Genomic DNA, 22,468 nt, shown 5'->3' on the forward strand with positions numbered 1-22,468 from the left:
AGCAATTCTACTTCTAGGGTATCTACCTAAGAATGAAAAAATACTAATTTGAAGGGCTACATGCACTCTTATGTTCAATCCACCACTATTTATAGTATCTAAGCTATGGAAACAAATTAAGCATCCCAAAACACATGAGTAGATCAAGAAGATGTGGTATATATACATAATGGAATACTAATAAGCTCTAAAAAAGATGATTATTGCCATTTGCTACAACATGGATCAAAATGGTGTGGATTATGCCAACTGAAATAAATTAGAAGGAAAAAGACAAATATGGGTGGTTTCAGTTATATGTGAAATATAGACAAACAAAACAAAGGGTCAAATGAACCAAACCAATAATACACTATAGTAGTCTGGCTATAGAATTGAGATTACCAGAGAGAGAGGGGAAATCAGAGAGCAGATTGTAGAGGGGGCTTAACGGACTGTGGTCAAGGGCTGTGGATCCCTTGGTGAGAATGGTGTGATAATATATATCTGCTGAATCATATACAGTGTGGCTACTGCACTTAAACAAATAAATGGGGGAATGGCTATTGACTCTTCCCATGGTCAGGTCACCCAATTGAGGAGTTCTGACATGGAGAAACTCAGGAGGCCAGGAAGAGTAACAGACACTCTGTGTGAAGAGTCTGGAATCTTCCAGACTGGTAGGCAAACCAGCTCAAAGCTTTGCACGTCATACCCCTCCTCAGTGTGAACTGCTCCTTTCTTTACAATGAAGCAGATCAACAAGACAACATGTTATAGCTCCTCAATCTTAACTTGATTGTTTTCTTCTCTGTTGAATTCTTAATGCCTATATTTTATTTAAGAGTACCATCTAGCATCAGTTTCTCTCTTGTGTTAGCACTGACATGATATTTTACTTATTAGTGGAGAGAGAGGCAAGGGTCAAAAACTGTAAATATCCAAAGAACAACTTGCTCATATGCTCCCCTCTGGATGACCTGATTCCTAATATACTCATGTACTAAGAAATAAGTGATGTGTAATTGTTGCCTGTGTGGGCAGAGTGTTCAAACATCGTGAATAATTATCTGCAAACAAAATTTAGCATAGAGGATCTAAGATAACTGTCAAAACATTTGACTGCCTTTCTTTTGTCTTAGTTTTACCATTAATGCTGCTCAATCTTTAATTGAAGATATTTTTCAATCTAGGATTTACTGTTACTTGGAGCCACAGCCATAGAAGATCGCCTTCAGGCAGGAGTCCCAGAAACCATAGCAACTCTACTGAAGGCAGAAATTAAAATCTGGGTGTTGACAGGTGACAAGCAAGAAACTGCAATTAATATAGGTAACTTCTTTTAAAATAAGTTTTTGATTTGATTTTTGTATTGTGTTTTTAAAATGTCTCTTAGGAGCACCTAAGTATTCCTGAGGGCACCAACAAATGACGTTTTCTAGAACTCTTCATTTACAAGGCCAAGAAAAATTATCTAACCCAAGTGAGGATGCTCTTATGAGCATGATCTGCATGTTATGTTAAAATCATTCTATATACTGAAAGGTATTAAGTGTACTTATATACAGTGTACAGAATTTAATAGTTGACAACTTTGATTTTCTTAATACTTCCTTTGCAGAATTTTAATCTAAGAGATTAACAAGTTTTGAATAAATTTAAAATGTACATTATGATCACATACATTTAAAGCATTTTAATGATTTTACTAATTGATTGATTTGTTTTTTTTGTGAGAGGCTAATTTCTTTCCTTTCTCTGGTTGACATGCTTTTTGCTTGCTAAGCATCACAGAAATGAAAATTGAAAAATGGGGATATAAGTCCAGATAGTATAATTAGTACTAAAGAGAGGCACATTTAAAATTTTAAGAGTAACTGAAACTACTAATTTTTAAAAATCTAATTGATTTAAATATTTAGATATTATCTGGTATTTATGTCCCCATTGTGATATTACAAGCCATGTGTGATGATGTCTCAGATCTATTAATGCTACTATAAAATGTACTACATCTTATCATATATTTATGGAAACAGACCTTATGTGATGTTCAATTCAAGAAGAGACACTCTAGAACATCTGGATTAAAGTGACCTTGTCCTCTTTGAGACAGTCTCCTTGGAATAGCATCAGTTGAATCTAATGTGCTGCTTTCCTTACACCTTACCTTTTGTCAGATGTAGTCAGACCTTTTCTATGGGTTGAATTTTAAATAGATGAAAAAAATTTATTATTTAATTAATCACTTATCTAAGTTGTAGCTACTCAAGGGCAAATTGGGCTTGCAAACAATTGATATTGAAAATTTGGAGTCAGGACCCTCCCTGGTGGTGGAGTGGGCTAAAGCACAGCACTACAAAGCAATCCATCACTGCAGCACAAGTTTGATTTCTGGCCAGTCAGGAAGGTGAGCCTCATGGTATGGCAGACCTTTCCTGACCCTCCTGGTACTTCCCTCAGCAGTATTTCAGTTAACCTGCCTGTTCTGCTCCCCACTCTGTCTCTGGTGAATTCTCTCACCCCCACACCTCTGGCTTCTATCCCATTTCTTGTATGCATAAATAAATAAATCTTAGAAAAAGAGAAAATTAGGAGTCATATGAGTGATACATATTTCTTTCTTTTTTTAAAGAGTTATTTATGCATACAGAACTGGGGTACAGGCCAGAGGTGCAGGGGCCATGAGAAGCTTTACCAGAGACAGAGTGGGGAGCAGAACAGGCTGACTGATGAAGTACACTGCTGAGGGGAGCAGCGGGTGGGTCAGGAGAGGTCTGCCACACCATGTGGGTTACCTCCAGGGCTGGGGATCGAACTCATACTGAGTGGCTTTAGCTTCTTAGTGCTACGCTTTAACCTGCTGCGCCACCAGGGAGGGCCCGATGTATATTTCTTGAACAGTCTGTAAAGCATTGACTGTCCATGGATTTGTGCTGCTTGTCACATACATGTTTTTGGAGAAGAGTGTGATGATGATTCAGATTTATTAATGTTACTATAAAATAAAAACCAGAACTTAGCTTTTTGGTGTTAACAGTTCTAAGTGCAGACTAACACATTTGCTTTTTGGTATAATTTCCCCACCCTAGTTTCCCTACTTTCTCTCTTTCACTCTCTACGTGTGTGTGTGTGTGTGTGTGTGTGTGTGTATTGGTCTTCAGGTATTATTACCCATACACATTGAGCTTGATATATGGCCTCTGGTGTTCATATAGGACCCATAGAGTTGACTGCTTCCCTGAAGTACTTACTTAAATTTAAAGGCATGCTTTCTGTTCTCTAAGAGTGATATGAAAGAAGTGGGTAACCCCTCAAGTTAAAATGTAACTGTAATGATAAGCTTTCTTCCTTCCAGATCTTGAGTGTTCCTGCTGAACTAATGGCCTTTTATGCTACTAACCCCAGGTTTAACTTCCTTAAGTGCTTTTTTGTGTTTGCTGTGAGCAAGAGTGTGCTGACAAGGTGACAGCTGGAAAGTGACCACTGCCCTCTGTCCCTGCCTCTCAGCTCAGTCACCCCGTCCCAAGGGGACACATACACCCCTTTCCTGCTTGTTTGTTTTATTGGATCTGAGCTTATCAGGGCTTAGCTAGGTTTGGAATAAACACAAGGGAAAGCAATGGACTGAATATCAACCAAGAAAACACAAATGGGTTATTTTTCATGAAGAAAAGTTTGTGTTCATGCAGTGAGGCTTCTCTGAGCCTCAGGAAATAATTGACACCTATTCAGCAGGATTTTTAAGAAACAGTTAAATCTGTGCTTTTTTCAAAGGCAGTATAGCAACTTTTGTATTTTTGGTACCAGATGTACTCATACCCATTAGATTAAAAGCAACTTAAAAAATATATATTTCTCAGTGAATGTTCCTCAAGACCATTAGAGGATAACTTTATCAAAGTCCTATATTTATTCTGGAGCCTTTCTCTGTTCATACTTATTTTTCTACTGTATCAGTAGAATTCTTTGGTTTTGTTAAGTATGCTTCTGCCACTGATGTCCTTTGAAAGAGCTATGTCTGAATTATTTTTTTCACTTTGCATTCCAAACTCTTTTGTTACCCTGGGTAGTATTGAGGATTAAATATAATTTTATGAGATGGAGGATATCTGTTGAGCCTACAAATGATGCAGAAGCCCAGCAGCATGTGGACAGGCAGACATTTTGTTAGGTTTGCTGGTGTCAGGCCACGGGTGGTTGCTCTAAGCAGCGCACGTCACGTTGCAGTCATATTATGGATTTTATGCCTGGTTTCTGGTCATACAATTCATTGCTCATGTCCTCAGTCTTATGAGCCATTTACTTACAGAATATGCTGTAGAATTGAATTCATTCTACATACATTCTAGTGTATCCAGAAGATCGTTGGGAAGATGATCAAGTATTTAATAATTTCTACGTCTAGATTTACCAAGGAAAATAGAACCCATGAACAGTGTGCTGAGTGCTAGGCTCTGGATTGGGAATAGGCTTCTGAACACTGTCTTTGATCTTTATCTGTGTACAGCCCTCTAGCTCAAGGTGTTAATTTTAATCAGATACATATAGCTTTCACGAAAATGTTCTCTGAAATTCCAGTCAGAAGGCAGGGCTACTACAATTCTTCCTTTCTATGAAAAACATATTGTTTTTCTATTTTGACATCAGTGAATATCTCATGATTGTTGACTCTTCCACTTTTAACTCACAACATTTTTTAGATGGTGAGAGTTCAGTGTTAGAGGTTACATTTGATATGGTTGGTGTTTGGGTTTGTTGGGTCTCTTTATAAAGCGTTTGATATATCTATGACTGCCTCTGTCTCTGTCTTTCTTTCTGTATGTTATAGTTTGAGAGTTTAAAATGAAATGTAACTTTTAGTCCATGCCTTGAAAGTGAACATGTTTAGTCAAATTAGGTTCCAAGATATTTGTGCCTCTTGTGAACCAATGAATAGTATGTTGATATAGTCATCTAGCCTGTGGGTTTCACATAGTTTGGAATGGGCATGATGCCAGAATCCTGCTGTTCTGTGCTTGAATTTATGCTAACTAGCTGTGTTTCATAGGGTTAGCAGTTTTCTTTTTTAGCTTAAAAAGTTGGCCTCAATTAGTCTAAAATGAAATTTCAGATGTAGCCTTATGAATTGTGTGACTGCCATTTCCTTATTACCATTGGATAAAACATCTATTAAATAGTGAGACAATTGATTTGAAATTTCAGGGCCTATAATTTTTTTTTTTAATGGATGTAGGATGAGTGAGAACAAAATCCTGGTGGGTATCCATTTTGAAGTCATTAAGTTGGAAATAGCTTTCACCATAAACCATTTCTGAATTGGAATTCCATCATGCTTCCTCGGCATTTAGTTACCCATCATTTGATACTTTAAAACTACATGTTGTAGTCTTGGAAGTTTAATTTTTAAAAGTGAGTAGAACATGGTGCTCGTCTAGCCTATTATTGCTTGGATAAGTGCCCACTCCCAGGTGAAGCTGGGGCATGATGATTGCAACTCTGGTTGGTGGTGTTCTTCACCTCTGTGTTTCTCCCAGAAAAGTCAGACATGTTCTTTCTTGATTACCGACACTTAGCATCATTGCCAGATACCTCACTGTAGACTCAGGGAATTTACATTCTCTAATTGGGACATGAGTTAATTATGAAACAAATTACATAATGAGGTAGATGAGAAAGTACAAATTAACTGCATTATAAATATGAAACATGATCGGAGTTAATAGTGGTTACTCAGTTAGTGTTAGCTATGGCATGCCAAATACTGTGATAAGTCCCTTTTTTTATATAACATCAAAAGGGCAGGTTTATTATTAAAAAGGAAGGGAAATAAAGGACGCTTACCCAGATACAAGCAGACAGAAAACAGTCCCTGGAAGGGGCAGGTTTGTTACAAGGGAGGGTTTGCTTAGTTCCAGGTGGGCTGTCTGCATAGCCATAGGCCAGCGGGACTTCTGCTGCTTACTGTGCTGAGTCATTGATGTAAGTCTTATATTTAGTTCCTTTTGAGATAGACATTATCATCCTTTTAAAGATAGAACTGAGGTACGACGAAAGATGAAGTAACTTAACCTCCGTCACAGAGGTGTAAGAATGCTGAAAATCTTGGACCTAGCTGTGACACTTGAGATTCAGAAGGAAAAATATCTAAGTTGCAAAGAGAAGGCCTCATGAATGAGATAGGGTTAAAACTTGAGCCTTCAAGAATTTGTTTAAATGAAAAGACCAAACATAGCCAAACAGGATGGCCAGGTTTGGAGGAGATGATGAGGTAAGTCTGAGGTCGTGCGTTCTCACATGTGAGGGAGTCTTTCTGAGCAGGCCTGAAGGATCTGGAAGGTGAGATGCCAGGTATGTGAGTCTGTGACTGAGTCTCTCCCTCCATGGTTCTCTGGGCGGTGAAGGACTCCCTAATGAGCCTTTTTGACCCCATCTGGGATAGATTATGAGTGCCATCTTTGGAAAACCATTTAGGACGAACAACACACTTATCGAGGGGTTGGGACCAGGTTGAATCCCAGTCATGGGTGATAGTTTGACTAATATGATCCTAGTACATCTGGCTAGTAGGGATGGATTATTTTAACCCTTCTGAAAATGTCTCCAAAGAAATCTGGATTTGGATGTCTTTGACAACATGAGCTTTCCTAGGAAAAAATAAAAGAGATACCAAGTGCAAAATTGGAGAGATTTGGTTTGGTAATATTTTCTAGTGTGAATTATTATTTTATTGTCTTAAAATCAAGTACTGCTGTAAGTACCATGGACTCTGTAATGTTTTGATTCCTTTGAATGTTGATTATATTCAGGTAGTAGAAAGACTAAACACTTCTGGAGTGGGCTGTTAATTTCAGCTGTAGTAAAAAGTGAAATCCCAGAGGTTCTTCTCAGTCATTTTATGGTCGTCTTGTTAGATTGGAACTTGAAGAGCTAGCCCTCAATTTACAAGTGTGGATTGACATTTCATATCTGGCATTTCTCCAAGAGTTGATCTCATTTTATCCAAAAACATTAGAAATCAAGCACACCAAACTTGAATTGACATAATTTAATTTGCCACATTAGCTAAGTCACAATTAACTGTGTTAAGCTTCTATGATCTGTCTAGTGCCAGTGTTCTGTGAGATAATTCTAGAAGCAAAATCTCACTTCATTTTCTAAATTAAAAGCAAAGAAGCCAAACACCTGTTTCTTCTCAGAAACCTTTAGTTTTGTATATTTAAATTCATGAGAGTGTCAAGTGGTTTTATTTATTGTCCTCTCCTTGCAATGGCTTGAAAAATACTTAGTTTTTCCATCTTCGTGCAGCTTCAGTTGTCAAGTGGCATTTTGCTTAAAGTGAAAATATAAAATAAAGCAGCAAGCCAGGGCTTAAAAATTATAGTACACTCCTGCAGCTGTTGTTCAAATCAAAACTACCAGCAAATTCTTTTGCATTAGTTATCCTAATTTGTAACAGTCTATATTGTGTGAAGTCTCTGGGGATAAAAAGAGTAAACCCAGAATAGAGGGAAACAGTTAAAGTTGCAATAGCCCTTTCTTGTAAATGAAAATATAGACCTTTCTGGATCTCATCTGAGAATTTATGAAGATTGCCTTTGGTTTAATTTTAATGGGAAACAGGGGTTTCTATTATTTCAGTCTACCTTGAGGATCTTCTAATGATATTCTGGAAAAAAAATCTCATTTTTACTCAGCCCTATGGTTAAAATATAGTCCTGATCAAAGTTTTAGAGTACCATTACATGTATATTTCCCCTTTTTTTGTTTTAGAGATTTACCCACCTGTTGTTACGATTCTAGATAGTCTATTTGTTTTGGTTTTAAAATAAAAATATGTGGTGGCGCAGCAGGTTAAAGCGCAGCACCATGAAGCTATCCAAAGCCACTGCAGCATGAGCTCAATCCCTGGCCAAGGAAGTGACCCACATGGTGCGGCAGACCTTTCCTGACCTACCTGCTGCTCTCCTCAGCAGTGTATTTCAGTCCATCTGCCTGTTCTGCTCCCTGCTTTGTCTCTGGTGAATCCTCTCACACCCCCCACCCCCACACACATCTCTGGTCTATACCCCAGTTCTTGTATGCATAAATAAATAAGTCTTTAAAAAAATAAATGAAAATATGTGGTTGGTTTTTAAAAAATGATTTATTTATTTATTCACAAAGAACTTGGGTATAAGCCAGAGATGCAAGGGTGGTGAGAGGCTTCACCAGGGACAGAGTAGGGAGCAAAACAGGCAGATCAACGAAGTACACTGCTGAGGGGAGCAGTGGGCGGGTCAGGAGAGGTCTGTGTCATGTGGGTCACACCTCTGGGGCAGGGATTGAACTGGCACTGAAGCAGCTGCAGCTAGCTCTCAGGGTTGCGTCCTAACCCATGAGCCACTAGGGCAGGCATATGTGGTGGTTTTAGCATAGCAAATGAAATAATCTCATGCCCTAGAGATCACTCTAGGCTGTTTTAGCCTAAGTTATATCTTTGTGGTATTGCTTTAAAAAATAGCATTTGGATCAAAAATTGTCATTTTGTGCTTTAAAAATTGTGTTCAAATGTGATTAATAAAACAATGACGTACTCCTCTCAAATGACAACTGTTAGTGAAGGACAAGCTGTGTGCATTTGAAAATAAGCAAAAGACATGTATTCCCTTCCCCCTTCCCCCCCAAAAAAGAAAAACACAGGTCTTTCTTGATCTTAATTTTTATCTGTCTTAAATTCTATTTTGTATTTAATAGGGTTTCTTAAGCATGTAAAGAGAAACTTCTGAGTAGAATTCAGCACAAACTGGAACAGTTTTGTGACTTAGTGCACCTAAGTAAGGTTCACTCCTCTCCTTGGTAAAGACATTATCTGTGGGAATGGATATTTTAGCTTTTCTGCAGTGGTGAATCCCGGCTTCTTGCATTATGAACAGCATCAATGAAGGCCCTTCTTTATAATTGCAGTAGGGTTGAGATTATTATGCTAATGATGCATTCTGCATTCCTATAATCATTGATCTATTATCTTTTTTTTCCATTAAGAAACTGTATGATCTATTATCTTAAGGTGCTTTGGTAAAAACTGTGAGGAGTCAGTTTCCAGGTAGAAGAACTCTTGCTTTTTTGAACGATCAATTGATATAGTCGTGGTTGGTATCAATTACATGTTGATCTCCACTCAAGGGTTACCAAAAGAGTGGAGGGTGATTTGAACACTCAACCTGAACCCTGACAGGTACCCCTGATCTTGGGGTTTCTGGAGTCACACTGTCCCCAGAGTATGTGGATTTGAAGGGAGGCAGTGGGAGGGGCTCTCATCTTCGAGTGTGGTGTCACTGACTGTCTCCAGCTGTCTTGGAGTGAGCTGTAAAGTCTGAGTAGGAAAGAGCTTCAAAGAAAGTATGTTCACCTTCTGGGAGGAAAATTAGAAAAGAGTATCTTGCTTAACCTTGTTGATCTCAAGCAAAAGCAATTCATTATTTATTCAGACACAAAACAGGATTTATTCAGACACAAAACAACAGCAGAGAGAGGACAGAGTGGACTGTATGTACTTGGAGAACTGCTTGCATTTACCCCAGGCCTGCCCCAGCCCCCATGTGACCTCTGGAGGCCCAGCCTCTCCATGTCCCTGGAGGGGAAACAGTAGGGATCCCAGGCTCTTGGGCTCTACAGAGCGCTGATTTCCTCACATGGGGGTGCTCTTTCTAGCCTCCAAACTTTATTTTAATAGGGTCCTGAATATTAATGTTTATAATTTACAGAGATAATTTCAGAGTGCTGTGGAAATTGTTAGGAGTTAGTATCGGAATACTTTGTTTCCAAAAATTTCTTTTTTAAATAAAACTAGGCTTAATTCTTAAGATGGGGCTCACTTTGAATTTGTGGCAGGAAAGCTGACTCCCTCAGTGTTATAATAGTATTCCTGTGAAATCTGTTGTGAGAATTACCTACTTTTAAAAAAACAAATGAGGGACTTTATTGTAGTAGGCATGTTGGTGCTGATTCACAGTGCCACTTGGTTCCATCTGTCTCCCTAAAGTGTTTGCTGTTATTTCAGATAATCCAAGGTTTATCCTAATGTTATACAGGATAATGAAAGATCCACAGAAAATTGACAGGAATTTATTTTAGCCATTAGTTATGAAGGTCTTCCCAGCAAGTTGTGTTCAAGCTGTCTGCAAGAAAACCAGTGTAAACACTTCCTGTCCCTTACTCATCCCCAGTTCCTCTGAGTATGAACCAATAGGTTTAAAGTGGTAATAGGAAGAGGAAAGGAAGGACACTGAGTTCAAATAACCTCTGAAAAATGATGGGTTTCTGGAGGAAATGGTAAATTCTTGTGTTTTCTCTTCCCTCACTTTAGGATATTCATGTCGGTTGGTATCCCAGAATATGGCCCTTATTCTTTTGAAGGAGGATTCTTTGGATGTAAGTAGTTTTTCAAAAATTGTGCTTGATATAACTATCTTAATGCTTTTCTACCGTGACTAATTATCAGGGTTTCATTTTCATTAAGAAACACAACACTGTATTTTCTGTTTTTATTAATGAGCAGAAGTCATAAAGTCATATATTTGAACGTCAAAATAGTACGCGTAGAGCATTGCTTCATGGCCACATGTTAACTCACAGAGAATTGTTCATCTGAAACAGCATGGCTTAAACCTGGTTTGACTTCCCATTATGATGTACATTGAGTGGTGATGGTTCCCTCCCATGGTGGTTATCAGAGAGACTTGTAGGATTTTCTTTCCAGTACAAATGCTAAAAATCATATTTAAGTGTCAGCAGGTGTTCAGATTTATATAGTAACTGGATACATATGCTCTTGATTCCCCAACATCCCAATCCACCAGTGTATGGACAACTGAACAGCATGGTTTTCTGAATGTGCTATAGACGTGACCCACTTTGTCATGGCCTCAAGTCATCGTGAGGCCTGGGGTGCAGCTGATTTAGGCACCCAGGGGCTTGGGAAGTGTCTTGTTATAAAGGTAGGGGTTGTGCAGTGAGTAGCCATTTGTCACAGACTTTAACATGGAATTGTTGCTGACAGGCACCCATGGCCACGTTTTCAGGCAGTGCATTTAAAGACCAGTGCTGGGAACAGATGACAGGGTTATTTACCCTTTTAAGGAAGGGAGTACAGAAATTTCTATGCTTATACACTGGGCGACCATGAATCCTATGTTCAAGATCAAGACATTCTCTGCTTCTTCAGGACTCCAAAGGTAGGAGTCGGGAGAGAGTCAGTGTGTCCAAGGCATCATTGACAATGTGCCCCCTCCTCACCTTGATTTAGCTTCAGGATTTTCTGTGTGCCTCTCACCCCTGTTTTTGTCACTGCCTGCAGGAAACCCACAACTCCCAGGTCATCCCTTGTCTCCTGGATTCTCATTCTCACCTGCTCTGGGGTGGTGAGAAACCTACCTACCGCCTCAGCATGCCTATCACCCCAGAGACTCCTATTCCATGTGCTTTTATTTTTCTCTATGGAACATTTCATCATTGAAATCATACATAGAATACACACGAAATGTTATGTATATAAATTGTGGTGAAATACACATAAAATTTAATATTTCTTTTACCCTTTTTAAAAGTGTATATTAAATGTATTTAATGCCACTTTAATATACGCAGTCATTGGCTTTTGGTGACTGGTTTATTTCACTTAGCATGATGTCCTTAAGGTTCATCCATACTGTAGTATAGGCCACAAGTTCCTTCCTATTAAAGGCTAGGTAATATTCCATTATATGTCTAGACCTCATTTGTTTATCCATTTATCTCTTGATAGGATATTTAGGTTGTTTCTACCTCTTGGCTTTAGTCAGTGTTGTTGTTATGAAGATGGGTATGCAAATAATTCTGAATCCTGCTTTCAGGATTGTGTATGAACCTGGAAGTAGAATTGCTGCTTCATCTGGTAATCTCATGTTTATGTTTTTGATGAACTGCTATGCTCTTTAGTACAGTGACTACCATTTTACAGTGTCACTAACAGTGCATAAGAGATCCAGTTTCTTTATGTTCTCACCAATCCTTGATATTTCCTTTATTAATGGGATTGTTTTTTATTGCGGTAAGATCTGTTTTTTACAAAGTAGCCATCCTGATAAATATAAGGTGGTATGTCATTGTACTTTTAAATTACATTTCCCTAATTATTGGTGACTTCAGGCAGCTCTCACATGCTTACTGGCCACTTGCACATTCCCTTCAGAGGAATAGCTATTCAATCTTTTGCCCATTTTTTTCTGTCAAGTTATTTGTTATTGTGACATGACTCATATTTTGTTGGTGCCCCTTGGTCCGTTATAATAAAAGGGCTATTTACCATGGAGCAAAAATCTTATTTTTTTAAAAACTGAGTATCTCTACCTTCAACACAGTGCTTTGCACAGTCTGTACTCAGTATATGTTTGAAAAAATATACTAGCAAGCTTGACATACTTTTCAGGTTAACAATTGGAACTTCTATTTACAGATCATGTTGATGAGTTAGTGATGAGGAACTCAGGATCGGGTGAGCTAAGCCAAATCAGCTCATGGCAGAGAGGAGCAGATTGCTGGTGCCTGCACCTTTGGGTGGAGGCACACAGCGTGAGAACATAACTATGGCACATCCCCCTGGAGGTCTTGAATCCTGATGACTTTCCAATTCTAAGACATCTAAAGCCATAAAATATCCCTCCTTTTAATGCAGATAGCCAACAACATGTGAAAAAATGTTCAACATCACTTGTAATAAGGGAGATGCAAATTAAAACCACAATGAAATACCACCTCAAATCAATGAGAATGGCACATCTTAAAACAACTAGCAACAACAAATGTTGGCAAGGATGTGGAGAAAAAGGAACTCCCCTGCACTGCTGATAGGAATGCAAACTAGTACAACCACTATGGAAAATTGTTTGGAGGTTCCTCAAACTGCCAAGAACAGAGCTTCCATATGACCCAGCCTTCCCAGTCCTAGATGTCTACCCCCAAAACACAAAAACATTAGTTCAGAAAGACACCTGCACCCCCCATGTTTATTGCTGCTTTATTTACAATTGGAAAGACATGGAAACAACCCATATGCCCAAAAATAGATGACTGGATTAAAAAGCTGTGGTACATATATGCAATGGAATATTACTCCGCAACCAAAAAGAATAAACTCATACCTTTTGCCGCAACATGGATGGAGCTGGAAGGGATTATGCTTAGTGAAATATGCCAGAAAGAAAAGGAAAAATACTGGATGGTTTCACTCATAGCAGGAGTATAAAGGACAAAGGGAGAAAATAATAATAATGAACAATCATATACCAGAGACATTTTACAGGGGTGGAGTGGGGAATGGGATAAAAAATGGGTGGGAGGAAGTACACTGGATTATGATGATAGTACATGGGCGTTCTGGTGATGGGAAGCCCACGGAGATTACAACTGAGATGGAAAAAGGGGCAAAATGATGTAAAAATAAACATATTAACAAAATAACCCTCCTTTTATATGGATCTACCTTAGAAGTGAGCCCATATTTTCCTTTTCTATGAGGAGTCCTCTAGAATCCAAGAGGTGGGCTTTAACTTTGCTAGCACGTTAGGACTTAGTTTTGGACTTTTGATTACATAGAAAAGAGTGATTTGTCATAACAAACTGCGAAGGTTTTATGGGTTTGGCATATTTCACTGCTAACCAGTAATTCTTCTTTCCACCCCAACTTTAAAAAAATATGAATTTTAGTATAAGTCCACTATTGAATTCAGTATCTTCTGAGCAGAAATGCACTTTTCTGTAGTTTCTTTTGATCTAATACTAAAAAAACTCCATATTTTAGATTAGAGTCTGCCCATTCTCCTCCACTCCTTCCTCCTCCTCTACTTCTCCCTCATTCCTAGTCTCATTAAAATTTCATCTGATAAGTGTGAAATAAAAGCAGAGTCCTAGGGCAATCAATTAGTTATACAGTTGATCTATGGTGGAGGTTCCGAATTGAGCTTTTAAGGCTGCAGGGCTCTGATGATGAAGCAAAGGAAACAAAGACCAAGGAAATAGCATGTGAGTTAGAATCTTTGGGCCAGCCTTCCTTTACTTCATTTTGAATCTAAGTATGAGGGAATAAGCCGTCTCCTTAAAGATAGAGAGAGAACTGACATCCATTATCTTGACTGGCCCAGTAACTATGTCCAGGGTAGGATTCCAGATGCTTCTAAATGATTAAGGTTTATCTCTCTGTTTTGACATTTTCAGCTGTTGCCAAAGTGACTTCTAAGCTCTGTAATATAGACAAGGTCAGTGGTCCTTAACACAGGGAGAATGATGATGTGCTTCAGGGGAACACTGATAGGTTACTGATAGGTTAGGGTGACAGAAACATGTGGTTTTTCTGTTTTTTAGGTTAAAAATGCTGAGAAGTAACTTTTATTGATAGTAACATGTGGATTGCTCCTACTCTAATTTTGGGAAATGGAGGCAAATGTAACTGAATCTGGAGAATAGATTACTAGAAAAGGGTATCAGTGTCACCTGTGGGTTTCAGAGAGATCCGAGAGATTGACTAGAAAGACAAAGAAAGGTCATTTACATCACTAGTTTGGTATGGCTTGCCAAGGACAGTATTTTATATATATATATAAGTATAAATATATATATATGTATATATATATAACTGATAAGACTGTTATCACTTCTTTCAAGCCCAAGCAGATGAAATAGTGAATCTTAGTTTCCTATCTTTGGGCAGATTTTTAGCAGCCTTTCTGATTCCAAATACAGGAACAGCCGAGAGTTAATGCAAAATACAGTGACAGTGACGGTCAGAAAATAATAGATTGGTTTTAATGTAGAGAATTGTAAATGGAGTATAAATTTGTTAATTAGGCAACTAAAAGTATAAAATGGAAACTCAGGGCTGAGAATAGCCTAGTACAATCTTCAGGTAAAATCTTACCCAAACCTGTTTTGGCAAATACTGTTTTATTGAAGTCATCCTGTTTGTTGACACATTGCGCATTCCTGTTTTACACCATAAATGGAGAGTTGAGTACTTGTGAAAGAAACTTTATGGCCCACAAATTGAAATATATTTTCCTATCTTGTCCTTTTTGGAACTAGTTTACCCTGCTCTAAGGTCTCTGGTAGTGGAACTGAAGGGAGCAGCTGCTACTTCTACCACCAGGGGAACAAAGGGAAAAGAGTGAAATTATTGAGACTGTTAAACTTCAAAGAAGAGACTCTTTAAAGCTCTCTTCAAAAGGGGGGTTCTTGGCTGCTGTAGGGTCCCTGCATTTGGGGTAAAAGGCAATGAAGATTATTTTACAAGTGCTGGAAAATCTGTAAATTAGATTCATCTTCTGCTATAAGGGATCTGTACTGCCTGGATAAAGAATTATAAGCAGATAGGCACTCCGCAGGGCTAAGCAGGAAGAAGCATTTCTTTGTCCATCTTCAGATTAGCAACTTCTCTTTCTCTCCCTTGCACCCCTTACTGGCAGAGCGGAACACAGAGGCCCTGGCAAATCAGGAATGTGGTTTGTAGAATCCCTGCTGTAGTATTGCAAACTAAATATAGAAGGATATGTCTGAGACTGAGATGCTAGCTCAGGAACTGGCTCAGAGACTAATTTTAAGATAAAATAACTTATACCAGGAAATTATGTGCTTGTAAGATAATTAGAAAAGCTGTTGAAACAGAGGACTGCAAGCCCTACGAAAATTTCTAGTTCATGTACAACAGGCAGCTTTATTCCCAAGGTCAGGACACCACTGCTACTACCCAGAGGACTTCAGGAAATCACTGTTGATGTTCCAGCTTCCTCTATCTAGAAACTGGGTCAGATAGACAGTTGAATCTAGGATACTCCTTGCACAAAACAGAATAGTTTGGTTTCTTTTCTGTCTTCCAAATGCTGAGCTAACATACCAGATGGCTTAATTGACCCAAAATCCTGCAAAGAAGGGGATCTTGGAAATAAGGTTTTTAGCCATTCAGTTTCTGCAATATATTTAAAAAAAAAAAAAGGAAAAGAATGGAAATAGATATGGAGAGTCAATCCATGAACACTACCTAGTATTGCTAATTTATTGGCAAGTTAGCAATCAGGAAGCCACAGAATGATGTAGGGTCTCATTGCTGGCTGCTGCTTTGAAGTTAGACCTTTAACATGCCATAGATTCTCAGTTTTCTACATGCAGGTCCACCATGAGCATCTTGTGTGCCATGCAGACATAAGCTCTTTTGTCTTATTGCTGTTCTCATGGCAAAGAACTTAGAAATTGTCAGACTTAAAGGTGATGGAAGATAGTGTAATGATTCAGGGAGCAGACACTGTAATGCCTGTCTGGGTCCAAATCTGTTCATTGTACTTTCTCTAAAAAGCTTTTGACCCATAATAAATATGCATAGCAGGTTGGAGTTACTATTTATTTTATATTTTTCTTTTAATGATGTTGACTTGTCTAGTTTTATTTCCACTAATGATAGGTGTCTCCTTGGTAAGTTCAGTAAGTCTCCTTGGTAAGTTACTTAACTCACCAATTTAAATATGTCTAAAATATGTAAATATGTAAACATATTCATATCTTCATGTTCACAAGTTATACTTCCATTATCTAGTCTTAAGATGAAGTGATGTCATAATATGTGATGTGATGGCAGATTTTTTTTTCAAAAACCACTTAAAAATGCTTACACTGTCATATCATATGCCATCATATATCTTACACATATGACTTGTATTGAATTAAATGTGGGTCATACACCTTAAGCAGTGGACTAAAAGGAACTTCATTAGTAACAAAAGCTCATGTCTGCTGGCTTAATCTTGAGTGCCTGTTCACTTTTGTGAGTTATTTCTTATTCTTCTCAGCAACAATTCAAGGCAGTGAAATTTGCCTTTATTCAGGGCTGGAGCTAGAATACTTACTTGAAAATTTCTCTTAATTTTTTTCTCCCTTTAATTGCTTTTTGTTGGGTTTTGTTTTAATGTCTTTTAAACAAATAACATGATAGTTTATTTTTACATCATTTTGTGCCTTTTCCCATCTCCATTGTAATCCCCAGTGGCTTCCCATCACCAAGTCACCCGTGTGCCATCACCATGGTCCAGTGCACTTTCGCCCACCCCATTTTGATCGCATTCCCCACTTCACCCCCATAAAATGTCTCTGGTATATAGTTGTTCATAATTATTTTTTCCCTGCCCTGGTCCTTTATATTCCTGCTATGAGTGAAACCATCCAATGTTTTTCTTTTTCTTTTTCTTTCTGGCTTATTTCACTAAGTATGATCCCTCCCAGCTCCATCCATGTTGCTGTAAAAGTAACTGCTTTGTAACATTAATATTGTTGTCAATGTTTCTCATAAACAGACCAATAGTACTTTTTGTTAACTGTAGCTACTTAAAAAATCATACCCAGTGGGTTTACTTATGATAAATAATCTATGTCTCTGAAATCCAGCTCTGTGGGTGAAATCAGAGGCTATTTCTACTGGTACTAATGGTGTCCTCAAAAGCAATAAAAGCTTTGAGAGACAGACTTGCCTAGCCTGTCAAGGTCCTGATGACTCTAACACAGCTAGTTACTTACGAGAAAAAAATAAGTAATTGCATGGTGTATCATAAGGGAGATCATGGAAAATGACTGAGTTAACAACCAACTTTGCCATGACAGTTAGGCCAGGGCACTGTAGAGAAAAATTATTCTACTGGAGGCTTAAGTCTGTCAAATTCCTTCATCTATGAAGTTTATTCTGCATTCAAGTTTCTAAGCACTCTTTTCCCTGCATAAGGTAACTTATGTAGACCTGGGCATGTTTTGCTTGGAATAACTTCCAAGATATATCACAGGCAGAACCTTTGAGGTAGTCTACTTGATTAATTGGAACACAACCATAAAGCTTTGTTCTGAGGATAATTTAGGTTTTCTGGCAATCTAATAGTTTTAGACCTCTTTTTACCCCCTTTAAAAACTACTCAATCCATTTAAAGCAGGAAAAGTAGATATAAAATGAGAAAAAAAGAAAAATAAATTTACCAGGATTTCTACTACTCAAAGAACTAAAATAAAAAGTTTGGTCAATAGTCTGAGAACTTTATGTTCTGGGGCAAATGAAATGTACCTTTTACATAGGTAACTATATGTACCTACATATCTATATATTATATATTAGATATCAATGCTATATTTATATCTAAGTTTTACTTTCTAAATATTATATGCGCCAATCTATAAATGTATTATATGTATTTATTTATCTGCATATTTATGTGGCTATATTTAGGTATGTATCATGTATTTATATTTTGATGTAAAATATATACACATGATTCATATCATTACATACAATTTTATATGATATAATTATACATAGCATATATAATTACATGTGTAAAATAGTATATTCAATATAATGATATATATATATTATATATAACTATATATATGTTATATATAGTTATAGTTTTGGCTCTTTTTATTCACTGAAATATACCTATATGCAAATGTTTGTTTGTATGTATTTATATAACTATGTAATTATAGAAAATATATTCTTGTTAACCTGTCTTCCCCGCTTAACTAGCCCCTCTGACTTTACATCAATTAAAATATATCTAGAGCTACTGCTTGAAGAATGACACAGATTCCAGTGTATATATTTCCATAATTTATTTAACCCTTGGTTAATTATTGGGAAAAATGTTTGTTTCTAATCTCATGTTTGGGGGCATCTTATTTATTAATTTATTTTGCTGTTTATTTTCTTAGAATAAATTCTTAAAAATACAGATCCTAGACCAAGGGAAATACACCTTTTTGGAAACAGATACATATGTGTGTGCATATATTTGTGTACTCTTGTCCTCCAGATAAGTTGTGGCAACTTATCTGTAAGGAAACTTAGCTCTGTTATGTTATATACAGTAATATAAACATTAGAAATTCAGATAAATATTGAACTCTTCTGAATTGAGGTTATGTTTAATTGAAGGTATTAAAACAAGTTGAAGTCTTAATATATGACTGAATATCTTCTAACAAAGAACTGGTAAAATTTTAACTTGTGTGGATCTTTTCTGCTTTTCCTCTTCAGCATGCAGTGCCTGGTAAACCAACAAATGTGATAGGTGTCTCTGATCTGCTTCTGTTTGAATGATCATCTTTTTGAAATCTTTTCAATAAGACAATATTTTGAAACATATGCTCTAAGAACAGGTTGAAGAAAAATGTATTGTTAGTTAAAAACCAAAGCTTACTATCTAAGGTAGGAACGTGATTATTTTCTCTTAGAGATGAACTCTATGCTTTGCTTTGCAGCAAAGTTCCTGTTTTATAATTTCTCCTACCTTCATCACTGTAGCAGTCTACATTGATTTAAAAAATATCAGAGACTGGTGAGACCCTAAACCCAGTCTGGAGGAGTACCAGAGTGGCCAGAGGCTTCATGACCTCCCTTTCAACTCTGAAAACAAACATTGGATAAAACACATTTGTGATGGGAGACTTCAACACCCTACAATCACCAGTGGACAGATCAACTAGACAGAAAAGTAAACAGGGATATAATAGCTTCAAATAGAGAATTAGATCTAATTTACTCCCTCATGGACAGTTATCGGACACTCCATACACTACCACCACCGCCCCCCAAGTGCTCCCTCCCCCCAAAAAAGCACATTTTACTCAAGTACACATGGAGCATTCTCCAGAATAGACCACATACTGGACATAAAGTAAACATCAAGAAGTTCACAGAGATCGAAATCATACCTAGCAACTTCTCGGACCATAAAGGTTATCAAAGTAGAAATCAGTTCTCAAAAAGAAAACAGGGAAATCCTTACTGCATAGAGACTGAACAATTGCTGAGTTTATGAGGAAATCAGAGTACCTTATGGCTTTGGTACGTATGTCCAAATAATTCATTCAATGTTGACTGGGATTTTTCCCTCTTATTAAAGAACATAGAGTAATACCATGAAGAACTTTATGTAGGTAAATTCTGAAGTTAGATGAAATGGTAATTACCTAAGAAAGCTATAAAGTTATCAGAATAAAACTCAAACCCCGAACTTTAAAATGTAGGTTATCACTACTTGTAATTTCCTACGAAGAGAACACTGGACAGTTGTGATAGTTTTGTTTTGGAAAACATTGAAAGAACTGTTCCAACTTTATACAAAATCTTGCAGAAAATAAGAAAAAGGTCAGCATTTTTCGATGCAGTTTGACACTGATGTAAACTTTAAGTTAAGTCCAGTAGGGGCAGAATGATTTATTTTTTTTTCTGTCATACAGGACCTGGGGTATAGGCCAGAGATGTGGGGTGTGTGTGTGAGAAGATCCACCAGAGTGGGGAGCAGAACAGGTGGACCTACTGAAAAACACCGATAAGGGGAGCAACAGGGGAGATAGGAGAGATCTGCTATACCATATGTGGGATAGCTCTGTGGCTTGACATTGAACTTAGGACTTAGCAGTGATAATGCTGGGTCTTAACCCCTAGACCCCCAGAAAGGCCTGGAATTTTAGAACTTACAGGCTACTTACACAACTGTGAACTGCAGATTGCCAAATCAAATGCAATAATGCAAAATAATTAAGAAATCATATTTTATGATTTAGTTGATTTTAGTTTCAGAAATATAAGCTTGTGTGTGTGTTTTAAGTTGGTTATTAGTACATTTCACCTCATGAAATGAGAAAGGGGAAAAAATCCAGATTCTTCCAATTAGATAAAGCTAAAAAGGTTACTTTTTCACTAACCAATAATAGAAACACATCTTTAATCCTGGAGTAGGCATTTTCTTAACTTGGTAGGTATGTCTCCAAAACACGTGTAGAATTCCTCTTAAGGTAAAATGAGATGGACATGCTCCCAGCCAATAGTCCTTTTTAATATCTGTTGAAAGTGTTAAGTGTGATAAGCTAAAGAACCAAAAGGTGAAAGTTATAAGAATAGAAATAAAAATTTATTTTTCAATAAAATAATTGTCTACATAGAAGGTAAGAGAATAAAAAAATGAGTCATCATTAGAAGGGGGTTTTCTAAATGAATTTTATTTTTTCTTGATTATTGTTATTATTGTTACATTAGTTTATTTTACATATTTTTGTGCATTTTTCCATCTCAGTTGCAACTAAATGAATTTTAAAAGAGAAAATATCTATTACCTGAGAAAAATCTATAGTACTTTGCTTTTTTAACTTTGTGTCATTTATTCATGTTGCTAAATATAGTTCTAGTGAATTGCTAAATTACCTTTAAACTTGGTGGTAGACATTTTGTGTTTTCATTCTTTATGTTATCACAAGCGCTGCTGAGAACATCATATGGCCACATGGCCTACTTACATGTATAAGAATCTCTGAGGTATGTTTCTAGAATGAGAAGTTCAGTTACTTGATATGTGCATCTTCAGTGCTAGAGATATTGCCTCCTTTGTCTCCAGATGGTTCTACCAATTTCATTCTTCTCTAGGAGTGTGTCCAAATCTCTGTTGCTTCATATCTTCGCCCACAGAGATGCTCAGTCCTTAATACAACAAGACGAAAAGTTGTCAGCTTTCTCTACTCTTTTTGCCATAGACTGAAATCTATTTTTGGTTAATGAATGGAATTTAAATGATTTCCTGATGTGTGGCAAGCCTGTAAGCTGCCAAGGCAGGTGGGGGTGGGGTGGAGTGTGGGGCTGACAGCAGCCAGCCCCCCAGTGAATCTTGACACTTTTTCTCTGGGTATCTCCAAGTGATGTGGCCCTGACCCCTAGGCTCTGGGGTGCACTGTTATGCATGCCCCCACCTATGTTCCAGGTGTCCACACTCAGGCTTGTGTACTCTGAGCCCATGCTCCCAAGCTCCTTCTGTAGTAACACAACCAAGGCCACAGGTGATATCTGCAGAGGCTAGTGGCACAAAAAAACTGACTAACTCAGCCTACACCTGACTACTCAGGGGAAACATTTGCAGTATGTTACTTCACCCTGATTTATCACAGGCTTTCTGGGACCTGTGTGAAGAATTATGTTATCTATAGTTGGAACAATATTTTCTTTCTAAGGATCTTGGACTCAGTGTGCCCTCTATACCTTTTGGTAGTCTTCTCTCTCTCTCTCTCTTATGGCTGAAGAATTCCTAGAACAATCCTTTCCCCAGATACATGATGCATTACCATTCTTTGTTTTCATACTTTGGTACAATGAATCTAAATTAAAGAGCAGTATCTAATACAGTTTCTCTTAGATTTTTTTTTTTTTTTAAGATTTATTTATTTGTGCATACAGAACTGGGGTACAGGCCAGAGAGGCTTCACCAGAGACAGAGTGGGGAGTAGAACAGGCAGATTGATGAAGTACACTGCTGAGGGGAGCAGCAGATGGGCCAGGAGAGGTCTGCCATGCCATGTGGATCACCACCAGGGTGGGGATTGAACTCATGCTGAAGTAGCTCCAGCTTCTTAGTGCTGTGCTTGAACCTGCTGCGCCACCAGGAAGGGCCCGCTTTTCTTA

The 22,468-nt window shown here is 37.6% G+C and overlaps 1 protein-coding gene across 2 annotated transcripts in view; it reads left to right on the forward strand.

Moving 5' to 3' along the window:
- Positions 1-22,468, forward strand: part of LOC101622323 (phospholipid-transporting ATPase IB) — a 515,968-nt gene that overhangs the window by 140,943 nt on the left and 352,557 nt on the right. For both annotated transcript variants that reach the window (XM_004680155.2, XM_012723210.1), the window contains exons 23-24: positions 1,173-1,311; positions 10,328-10,392. In XM_004680155.2, coding sequence (XP_004680212.1) covers positions 1,173-1,311; positions 10,328-10,392 — 204 coding nt within the window. The remainder of the gene's footprint in view (positions 1-1,172; positions 1,312-10,327; positions 10,393-22,468) is intronic.

Source organism: Condylura cristata, unplaced genomic scaffold (genome assembly GCF_000260355.1).
Source record: "Condylura cristata isolate star-nosed mole 26May11 unplaced genomic scaffold, ConCri1.0 scaffold00010, whole genome shotgun sequence".
NCBI classification, from domain to species: domain Eukaryota; kingdom Metazoa; phylum Chordata; class Mammalia; order Eulipotyphla; family Talpidae; genus Condylura; species Condylura cristata.